General features: G+C 37.7%; 1 protein-coding gene across 4 annotated transcripts; it reads left to right on the top strand.

The window, feature by feature from the left end:
• The first annotated feature begins 3,930 nt into the window (after positions 1 to 3,930).
• Positions 3,931 to 8,522, top strand: LOC111858181 (Iroquois homeobox protein 6a-like). Of its 4 annotated transcripts, none has more exons than XM_023839722.2 (7): positions 3,931 to 4,311; positions 5,002 to 5,212; positions 5,693 to 5,802; positions 6,047 to 6,342; positions 6,483 to 7,076; positions 7,348 to 7,453; positions 8,053 to 8,522. In XM_023839722.2, the coding sequence occupies exons 2-7, from the start codon at positions 5,072 to 5,074 to the stop codon at positions 8,114 to 8,116; spliced, it is 1,311 nt and encodes a 436-aa protein (XP_023695490.2). In that variant the 5' UTR covers positions 3,931 to 4,311; positions 5,002 to 5,071; the 3' UTR covers positions 8,117 to 8,522. The 4 variants fall into 4 exon arrangements, with proteins under 4 accessions (XP_023695490.2, XP_023695488.2, XP_023695489.1 ...); XM_023839720.2 differs by having other exon boundaries at positions 4,952 to 5,212; XM_023839721.2 differs by having other exon boundaries at positions 4,952 to 5,212; positions 7,348 to 7,462.
• The last annotated feature ends 3,458 nt before the right edge of the window (positions 8,523 to 11,980 follow it).

Raw genomic sequence — 11,980 nt, 5'->3', positions numbered from 1 at the left:
TTGAGTTTTGGGAAACGCACTTTGAACTGTTATATCAAACCCACTGTACTCAACTGTAATTGCTCAAGCTGGATGGGAATTTGGGCAAAAAAGCTGACTGTCCAGCATACTGTTGCATATAACAATACTGTCATGTTGGGTACTGTTTCTCCTCCATTGGCTCAGATCCTCTCCAAAAACCCTCACGAAGACCCAGAAAGCAATCCGTACAAACAAACATTGGTCCGAGCTGTTTGTATTGGCACCGCTTTTACACAGCCACTGTCAACAAGGGCCAGATGGGCAGCCGCACACTCATTCTGAGAATACAGGCTCCCCACTGCCCATTGATTTCATTAGACATTTGCTTCATATCATGAACACCAAGGCTAAGATGGTACTGAATTTCTGCATTGCTGAAAAGTGGAAGATAAAACACGTGTTGTGGTGGAACTCACTAAGTTCTGAAGAAAATGTGGAGATTTGCAGGAACTAAATAAGCACAACAAGAGCAGGGAAGCACTTTGACTTTAGATGGGTTCAAACTGTTAGTTCTCAAAAAAGATGCCTAAGTTATGCCCGGTTAATATCAGCATGTCTGTCGATTTGAAATTGTTTTAAAATCCCAATGCACCAAAATCTTCCATATAAAGACCCCAAAATGGCCCTGAATACCATTAATTCTAAATGTTATTTCATTTCCAGGGCTGTAGAACCAACAAATAATAATACATGTTCTTAGAACCTCCTGTCCAATATTACTGATTTTCTTACTTATAATGCTGCACATACACATTATTGAATGAAAGCATAACCAGATAATAAAAGCTGACATTTTTATTTCTTTAATTTCCTACTGAGAAGGCACATTGTGACCAATTTATTCACAAGCTTATAGAAGTTTGTATTAGATTTAATTGAGGACCTGTGTGACCAGAGTCATAATAATCCAGGTATTAAGTGAGTTTTCATTAGAATATTTATTACTTTCTTTCAATTTCTGATAATTTTACACTGAGCTAAATCCTCTCTAGTATTACATCTCCTAGAATAAAACCTCAGTAATATTTCTGAATCAGTACGTGAGATTCATTGAAATATATCAATCCACATTAATGAGATTGTTCATCAAGATTTTACAGATTATTTGTCTTCCCTCATGTCTTTGTTTTATTATTTCATAAAAACCAGATCTATTTTATGGGAAAAAAAACCAAACCTTTGTGAAATGTATTAAGTCACGATAAAAATGCATTGCATAATTAAATTGAATTTGGCACTGCTGTGTGAATATTAAACAAACGACTGACTGCTGGTTTCTTGAGAAACAGTAACCATAAGGGCTGAGAGGAACCTCGTTTAATACTGAGTGACTGCCATTTCTATTTTAATTTATTTTTCAGCATCATATGCAAAAAACAGAGCAAGGCATTCGGAGAAAAAAATCCACGTTTTTATAGTGAATTCATAAAGTGCCAAAACTCTAGAGTATTATAGATTATTAAACCCTTCTGGAATGAGTCTCATAATAAAATTTACTTTGCAGCCTAAAAATGTGCTAAATGAGTGCTAAAATTGAACCGTCCCGGTGTCTCAGACAGTAGCAGTATATCACAAATGGAAGGCACAACAGGAATTCTCAGTATGGCCCATAACACAGCAATTACATTTTGTTGATTAGCCAACATTAAGTATATTGATCATTATCAGGTAGGAATTTTGTATATGTGGAATTAGAGAATTTCAAAGACATAGAAAACAATGATTAGAGCTGCCACTATTTGTCATATGTAAAAACTTCTGACCTGTAAGAGCCATAAGGTTTGAAGGTTGCCAGCAGTGCTGGCTACAGCACTCGTCAGACACCCTCTACTTCACGGTACCTGCGAAGACTTTGCAGTCAGCCGAAAATGATACAGAACCGTAGACTTGTGGGAAAAAAAAATGAAATATGAGCAGGACACCTTACTGAAAGAATGCCAATGAGTCGGTTAAAATGTCATAATGACTAGAAGTCATAGAGATTTATTCCTCCCTGCTTATCACGAAGACTCTTATTTGTACAATGAATCATGTTGCCAAGTTGCATTTGTTCGGCCACGCATGATCTAGCAGAAAGAAATATACTGACACTGTCATACTTAAAACTGGATTTCTGGACTTGGTAATGCATTTGATCATCTGCAAGCCATGAAAAGCAACAGAAAAACATGAGGCATGTAAGCCCATTCAAGGGCTCCATTATTAAAAGCAAATACATGTTTACTGTTGTTCCCAAAATACTCCCTCATAAAAGGTTAATACAATTTCAGGGATTTGTGCCCAAACACATATGTCAACACATAAGTCTGATGGCACCCTTTGCTGATGTACATCTTTTAATAAGCCACACAATGTGTGGTAAAAATTATCATCACCTTTGACTTGTATCATTTACTAACCGAACGCATCAACTCATCTTTGTTTTCAAAATGACCAGCCTAACGCGAAATTCTTGTCAACACACTTGTGGAAAAGTCCTGAATGACTCATGTTTCTCTGAATTCAGAATAAAAGCCCTTCAGTGAACAGCAAGTGCTTACAGTTACTCTCTTTTCTGGGAAAATGCATTTAATCTGGTCTCACAGCTCTCTGGCGCCACTCAAAGTGAGAGCCTGAAATGACAGACAGATTCTGAGGCTATTGTGCTGCTGTCTGACCGAGGCAAAGAGACGGCAGAACATTTGGAACAGTATTGCTCTTGCGTGGCCAAAATCCAGCAAAGGGGGATTAAGATGCTTCAAACACATTGCATAAGAGAGTTAGATACTGTAGCAGCACTTTCATACTACATGCGACCCCCAATATACATTCAATCACCAGAAAACAGTAACGACTTATAAAGCCTGTCTTACATTCATTGTTTTTCATACTGAATTTGCCATTTGCCTACATGCATTTATCCGGAATATACATTTCCAAATTTCCAAAAAACAACCTCACACGCTCATTTAAACCGTTCTAATATGTGCTCACCCAGCTGTGTTCCTGGGTAGAGCCCACAGATTAAATGCTTTATCATCTGGATCAGTGGAGAAAATTGACTTTTACCTACTCACTCTTTAATTCGATCTTGCTTTCTCTCTAATGTTACAGAGATTACATGATTGGTTGATCAAATGGCCTCAATACTTTCTGCTAAATTTCTTAGTCATACTAAATAAATACTCTAATCTCTGTTATTGTAATTTCAAGAAACATTCGGAGCCCCATAAACAGATATCTAAAGCTGCAATTTAAAAATGTAGTTACATGATGTAATTGTTTATCATCCACAGTGGTCAAAAGACAACAATTATCCCTTAATTTACCTGTCAACCACTTCAGATGCAGCCTGCTTCAGTTGTTTCCCTGCATTAACCTCATAAAAATTGACATTATTAGCAGTAGGCCTACTATTCATTTTGCTCTACACCACTGGCCTTAAACCAGGTCAAAGTACAGACTAGCATATTTAAAGGATTACTCTGGATTCAATCAATGTACCCTCTTATTGTGTCACCCCTAAAGTGAGTTTCTGCTCACTCTGCACCATCTGGACTCATGCATTGCAGTTTTACATGTGGATGAACTGCCGTGGTATGCTATAGGACACAGTGAAGAACTTTCTGGTAACATCATCAAATAATGTACAGTATAGGCTTAGGTGAATGAATGTCCTTAATTAGCAGTATTTATTTTTAAATCACTAACAATCCTAACACTATAGGGAATATCACACACAGGTTTTCTGATGATTTAAGCAAGAGTAACATCAGTCTGAATACATCATTTTGAGGAGGAAAAAAAAGAAGTGGAGTTTATAATGTACACCTCAGCCGTGGTGTTAGACGTGATTGGCAAAAACATTATTTTACTCTTGCTGGTCCTGCCGCTCCAGGATTACCATGACGTCACACTGATACTCTTGCATGGATGAATGCTAAAGAACTACAGAGCCACAAATAATAGCAAAAGCAGAGTCCATTTCTCTCAACTCTTCTCTTACAGTACTTTTCGACCTCGTATAGTAATCCACAATTATGCAGATTGTGCTTGATGCAGTTTAATTGCGTTATCTCTCCACCGCGAACCCGTTGATGATTTAAAAGCACAAGTCTTCACAGCACATCTTTCATAAAGTCATCTATAATTGAACGAAAGGCCGTACGTGGAAATGTCTGGCAGAATGTGCATTTGAGATTTTTTTTATTGCAACTGATCGCGGTGAATTTATTACGGATGGTAAAAGTCGAAGCACGTGAAGCTATGTCTTTTTCACAGTTTGGATATCCTTACAACGCAACTTCACAGGTAAGACCGTAAATCTACATTAAAGTAACGTGCAGCAGAACGATTCTCTTTTATTTACGTTTACAAGTTATTCACATTTAATATTTTTATTGCCGAATTTGTATGAGACTTACTTTTTAAAGGATATTAGGAAAGTACATTTCACTAACGATGTCCCATAACATAAAATGTTTCTTACTGTTTTGCTTCCTGGGTATGTTTAGACACTCTTACTATAATTCAGTTACTACATTTGATATATTTTTGAAAGCAAACTATGCATGCATAGGTTAACCAGTGGTAACTGAATTATGAAACCAGATAACGTATCTTTAAATACGGCGAAAGTGACAACCCAGGAGTTACTGTGAAACTTGCCGACTTCAGTTACACGTACATCACAGACATTTTCATATAGATAATTCCAAAAGAAGCGTAGATTCACTTTCATGTTTAATAGCGAAATATATAACAAAACTGTAGTAAACCCATGTCTTGTGTTTTGACATGCTGTAAAAATATTATTTGTATTAGTTGTTGAACTGCTTAATTTAATCACCTGTACCTTGAATGTTCCTTGAAGTAAATATAAATAGTATGGAGACTGCAGAGCTGGTAGTCTGAAAGAATTACATTTCTATTTAAAATTCTCTTCATGCAGTTTTTCGTGTCGGCAAACCCCAGTACGACTTGCTGCGATTCGATTTCCAGGTCGGTGTCTGATGGCTCCGGTGCTTCCGAGACAGCCGCCGCGTTTTGTTACCCGCCTTACGGGAAGCGCATGTTGGCCGGCACACGGACAGAGCTGAACGCGGCTCTCGGCATGTACAGCTCTCCCTACGCAGCCTCAGCTACTGCCAGCCAGAGCTATGCAAACTACCTCCAGTACAGCGCCGACCCTTCCGCTTTCTATTCTCCACTGGTGCGTACGGAAATTAATCTGATAAACGCTAAACGATAACTGATATCCTACTGTTCATAGGTAATGCGCAAAGGAAGATCGATAGCTTGTATCAAAATGAAGATGCATTTATGTCACTTCATGCGGCGTAAATAGACAGTATAGATCGTTATTAGTTTTCTCTGCGAAATTAAAAAGTTAACTATCAAAATTAATCGCGTATTATGTTTTCTTATTGACTGTGTTTTATTTAATTAAATAAATGGACATTTACAAGGATAAGTCACAAATAAGTTATTATTTGCGGGGAATATTAAGCATATGCATAGAGCGTGCCTCTTGAAAAACCTGAATTCCAACCCTTAATTCAAAAGAGATTTAATACATTCAGTACGTGCAACCAAGAGATAAGGACACTTTTCCAGCATTCCAGTGTAAAACACTGAAAGGAAATCTACAGACCAATGCTGAAATCACGTTCATCCACGTGTCCTGTTTCAGAACTCTCAGTACGATATCAAGGACAGTGCTGGCAGTTTGCACAACAGGATCTCCCAGCCAGGTGCCTACTACCCCTATGATCCCATGCTTGGGCAGTACCAGTATGACAGGTAACATATTCTTGAACTCTTCAACTCAGATATTTTCTTTAGTATTCATAAACCTAAAAAAAAAACACTGCAAGAAAAAGTAACAGAGTGCAACAAAAATTAAATCTTGCCACTGGTATGCCAAAAATCATCAAGATACTCCAGATCTTGTATAGAGATTATGGTTCGGCGTGCTTCAGAATGCAGGTGCGGCGGTTAAAATTAGGACTTCATCAAGGAACGGGTTTGTTGCTCCTCTTTGCAGGTACGGGGCTGTTGATTTTAATGGGTCGGCTCGGAGAAAGAATGCCACACGGGAGACGACCAGCACCCTTAAGACATGGCTTAACGAGCACCACAAAAACCCGTACCCCACAAAGAGCGAGAAAATCATGCTGGCCATCATCACCAAAATGACCCTGACTCAAGTGTCCACCTGGTTCGCCAACGCCAGGAGAAGGCTAAAGAAGGAGAACAAAATGACCTGGTTGGCTAAGAATAAACCAGGGGATGCTGGGAAAGACGACGTGCAAAAGATTGGCAACAACTGTGCTGGCGAAGGTATAATCTGATTTTATGAATTATAAGTATTTAAACACTGCATTAGTTGTGTGGCATGAAAAACGGAGCAAAACACCTAGCATTTGAACCTTTCTGTTGCACATCTTCTTTTAAACTTTTTTTTTTTTTTCATTATGCAGCTTCAAAAGACTCAAAGGACAAGGAGCTTCCACTAAGTGATGAGGATGATGTGGATGATGAGGGATGTGGTAAGGGAGATGATGACTGCCAGGCCTCAGACGAAGAGCGGGGCCTGCGGCACGCAGTCGCCAGGGAGCCACCAGAGAGGGACTGTAGCGGCATGCTTGGTCTTCCCAGCCACCTTGGCATGTTTGCATGTAGTGAAAAACACATGGCTGCAGCAGACTTCATGAGGTCCGTGGAGGTCAAGACTCCGGCAGGAGTTGGATCCATCTCCACAGACCCGCCGCATTTCCAGACGTCGGAAAAACCCAGAATCTGGTCGCTGGCTCACACGGCTGCCAGCGGCACCCTCCGAAGCCCTCACCCCAGCAAGGAGCTGAGCACCAGCAACGTGGCAGTCAACTGCTCACCACAACCAGCCATGGTCCCAGTAACCAGAGGAGGCCAGTGTGCCGAACTTAAGGGTCAGCAGGAGTTGCCAAATGCACAGTCACACAAAAAAGGTCACGGCACTGCCTTCAACCAGAAACCCCCACAGCTGCACTGTGCTTCCTACCCCATGCTCTCGGACCACTTTGTGTCCGCTGAAGGTATATCTTTCTGCTCACTTCAAACATTTCAAGTCTCTCGGACTCCCGGAAGTCTGTCTCTGCAAAACTTTTCTTGAGTTGTCTTCCTTAACCTACTGATTGAATCATTTAACAGCATTACTGTTGTCAAAAAATATTTACTTTATACACATATATGTTTAAGGTCATAAGACAGCACTGACTGCATGTCACTAATCAAATATAATCTTACCAAACAGTTTATGAACCCGCACTGCATAAATGGACTAGCTAAATGATAAATATGTTTTAGGTTTTTCTTGTGGAGGGTCAGCTGAGGCTGTGCTACCGGAAATGCACCAGACATGCCTATTGCCTCAGGAAGACCCAACCATTGCTTTCAGACCGGTGATGAAGAGGTGAGGAAGGTGAGCTGGTGAGACCTCCTATTGGGACATAATGCAACATTTATTCACATATTACCAAGAATTCTGCATAATACACATGCACCATTTACAACAATACGTGTCCTACTTTAAGCATCCTTCAGAGCTGATGTACTGTATACTGTAAAGTCTGAGTACTATGAGTATATATACTCATATGTAGTATATAATATACAGGATTCCTAAGAAATAATGCACAGAGGAAAAATATTTTATTATTAGCAAGGAATAACTAGGAACAAATTTGTATCTTCAAAACAAAGCTTCAGAAAGAAGAACCATATTTTATTAAATTGTGTCATTGATATTTTTCCATAGATAACACATAATCATATGAACTACACTGCAACACAGATTTTTCATTATCTGTTACTTTTAACTTGCCCATCATTACTGACAGTTACATAAATTCAACTACAATTTGTAACCTATGTAATCACAAGGTAGCCTCTAGTCAAGAATTGAATCGCGTATGGGCCTACATGCATCTCTTCACCAGAATATGTTCATTTTATTTTATTTATGCTATGTTGTTTTCATAAATAATTGTTGTTGTTGTTGTTTCTTTTTAGGAAAGAGCACCAGATGCAATTCAGTGATGCACTAATGACACCAGACAAAAAGGACGTACAGTAAACTTCACAAACTGTCCTGCTAGCTGTGGAGTATTTCAATTCCCTAAACAAGGAGTTCAGTTTAAGCTGCGGATGTAGTCGTACTTACTTCACAATATTGTTTTTAACAGTTTCAACTGTATGCAAAACCTAGAGACATACATATCCACACTGTCACATGTATACACATCCGGGAGTTCTATTTATTTACTTATTGTTTGTTTGTTTTTTAACTAGTATTTATTAAATATTTCATAAAGTAGCTCTCGTATCAAGACTTTTATTTTACATTCTGTTTAAAAGTTGATTTTAAAGGGATACTCGATGGTTGAGTTTAAGACGTTTATTTTGCCTAATTTAGTTTGCTCAACATACGACGGAATAAAGGGCCGTGTAGCCCTCTGTATCGTCCATCAATAAGAAATAAATCGTACATTCCTGTTGATTGCCGAAGACATTGTAATCAAGCTCTGTTTGCATAAATATGTTTTTCAAAACGTGCGATTCAGCGGCGTCATCTTCCAGCTGAGTCGATATAAGGGGAACTTCAGACACTGATAGTAACCATTTAAGTTTACCTTCTTGAATAGATTAAGAATGGAGCCGTGTTAGTGGGTCATTATTCAGCAGGGGAATTAATGAACTTTACAAATTGCGATGAAAGGGGACAACGGCCCGTAACTGTATTCATTTAAGTGAAAGTGGCGTCAGTTCAAACGAACAAAGAGGCACCGGGGGTAGGAAACGAAGCCGGAGCTGCATTTGCATTAACGGAATAAATCAAGTCAGATCTCAGATAATATTTAAAACTACTCTGGTACAGAATGCCTTATAAAGAGTACATCTCCCTGGCTATGTATTAAATAAAGCAATTTAATTTTGCTTTAGCAGAATAGTTTTGTTTAATGGAGATACAAAGATCATTTTATGTAACATCAGAAAATATAACTGCCGCTGACGCCGTTTAATGACCACTGTCTGGAAACATCAATAATCACAAAACCAGCACTTTTACAACAACAAAAAAGTTATGCGGCACTGCAAACATTTAAGATGTTTAAATAAGTGGGCTCATTTCATGAATCTCCCATTTATTTAAAAACAAACTTTAATGACTTCCTTAAACATAGTTAACTTAACTGTTAACTAGTAGAGTTCTTTGGTCTGCATCTACTGTGGAGAATCTTAAGGAAGCACAATTTCAATTTGAAGGTGTTATCCGATACCCAAAGATCGCAGGAACATTTAAAGTTAAAGGTCTATTCATACTAATTAAATGGATATTAATGTTAAGATAACTAAATCGTGTTTGACTTTGAAAATTCACATTTTTATATTGGATAACATGACAAGATACTTTCAAAAGAAAGTACTAATTAAATAGAAACAACCTTACACGCATAGGTGTAATTCTGCAACCACTGGCAATTGTGTTTGAGAAAGGACTTTAATCTGTTATTTAACATACTATTGTAAAGCATTTTGTACAAGAAATTTGTATTAAATGCTACCATAGCATGAATTGCAAACTTTTTTTTTGATTTGTTACAAATAAGCTATATACACTTTCTACAGAATTCTAATTCATATGATGCTTTTGTTTAATTACTAGAACAGAATATGAAAAATAATTAGAATTTTGTACATGAAATCCAAAAACACAAAGGCATTAAGAAGTAATCTGTGTGTCTATCTGAAAATAAGGTGTAAGACGTTCCCTGTTTTGTATTTGCTAAATTTTTACAGATTGTAACTCTGGCCATTTTATTAATCTATGCAATTTATAGAATTCATAAATTCATCTAAATGTAATTTTTGCAATTTATATTTGTAATTTATAATACAAATTCAACTTTACAACAACTTTAGACTTTGCACACGTTCTTAATATTTTAAGAAGACATAATTGCTGTTAAATGCAAAATATGATTGTAAAGGTCTATTCTTTATGTAGGGTAACCTATTAACATGCTTTAGTATGTTTTTTGTCTTTACATGGGACTAAAGCATGATAACAGTATGCATTACTAAAGCTTAGAAACATTAATGCTGGAAATTGCAATTGTGATGAAAATGTGTAATTTAAAATGATTTTTTTCATATCTGGGTGGGTTTTCATTTTTAGATGATGCTTTTATGCAAACCGACCAATCCCACCCATATAATCAGCTGGAAACATAAGTACCTTGATCAAAAATACAACAGAATCTGCCCTCTGGAATTTGATCCAGCAATGGCAGGTTATGAGCCTTGAACCACTATGATAAGTGCTGCAATTTGGTATACCCTATGAACAGTGTGCATGTGTTGTAGAAAAGCAATAGAGAACAGCTCACAAATATTCTTGAAGGCACTACTGTTTACAGCACTGTGGCAAAATCAGAACTTGTAAGGGGGTCAGGAATGATGCCAAGTAAAATTTTATTGTATTATCTCCGGTCTGAGAGGTAACATTAATGAATGAAGAGAGACTACATTTCAGACTGAGGATTCCAAAGTGAGTAAGACTCTGAACCTCTGAGTACTCTAATCACTGCACACTGTTTGAATAATTACTCTTGCAGTGTATTTTCATAGCATGGATTGGGGGGATGCAATATTAATCATTTGTTGTCATCATGAATCTTCAATGCCATCTTCTCTCCTTTTTAATCTTCTCACAAGATACAATCTTGCAAAAATTAACATACCTGCACATAGACACTGAATAAACATGCAGTAGTATTAGATAGTTTGTGAACCATTTAGAATTTTTGGAACGTTTGCATAAATTTGACCTAAAATGTGATCAGATCATTACCTGAGTCATAAAAATAAGGAGAACCAAATAAAATAACACATACATTTTCATTAATTTACATTAAATGGCTTTGCCAGAAAAAAGTATGTGAACCTCTACAATTATCAGTTCATTTAGAGTCAGAAGTGTCAATCAGTAGGATGGATCTCACTCGATGCCTTGATCAAAGGAGATTCCTGAGGGCCTCGGAAAAAGAAGATTTTCATTAAGCTGGAAAAGGCTACAAAACAATTTCTAAAAACATTGGCCTTCATTACCAGTCCACTGTCAGACAGATAGTGTACAAATGGAGAAAATTCAAGTCCACTGTCACTCTCCCCACAAGTGGTCATTCAACCAAAATTACTCCAAGAGCTAGCCGCATAATACTCTGAGACAACCCCAGGTGAACATCTGAGGATCACTCATATCAGTGATCAGAAGTCCACCACTCAAATACTGAATAATAACAATACGCATGGGGAGACAGTAAGGAAGGAAGCCACTACTCTCCAAGATGAAAACTGCTTCCCATTGAAGATTTGCTGATGATGAAGACAACTGGAAGAATGTTTCGGAAACAGATTAGTCAAGAATAGAACTCCTGCGTAATTATTAATGAAAAGAAGGGGGGTCTTGCAGCAAGACGACTACCGTAAATACACACATCAGTCTACCTAAGTAGCATTGAATTTTTATAGCCAAGTCAAAGTTCAGACTTTACTCCAGTAGAATTGTTGTGACAGGAGCTGAAACAGAGAGCTCACACAAGAATTCACACCAGCATTACTAAATTGAAGCAGTTCTGGAAGAAGAAATGGGACAAAATTCCTCAAGGCCCTAGTGTGGGAACTATCAATAAAACATCCACAGCAAACATTTGGGTGAAGTCATTGTTTCTCACAGAGGTGACACCAGGTGTCTTTTGTTGCTTTGGCTCTGTATTCCAACACATGTGAAATGGCACATTGCTTATGGGATTAAAGTGTAGAATATCAGCTTTAACCCAAGAATCTTTTCATCCATGTGGGATAAACTGATATGAAATGACTGCACATTTGGTTGATAGCCTGCCATTTTAGGAACTGAAAGGAATCTGACATTTGG

This window comes from Paramormyrops kingsleyae, chromosome 13 (genome assembly GCF_048594095.1).
Source record: "Paramormyrops kingsleyae isolate MSU_618 chromosome 13, PKINGS_0.4, whole genome shotgun sequence".
NCBI classification, from domain to species: Eukaryota; Metazoa; Chordata; class Actinopteri; order Osteoglossiformes; family Mormyridae; genus Paramormyrops; species Paramormyrops kingsleyae.
This window is presented reverse-complemented; position numbering and strand designations above follow the sequence as displayed.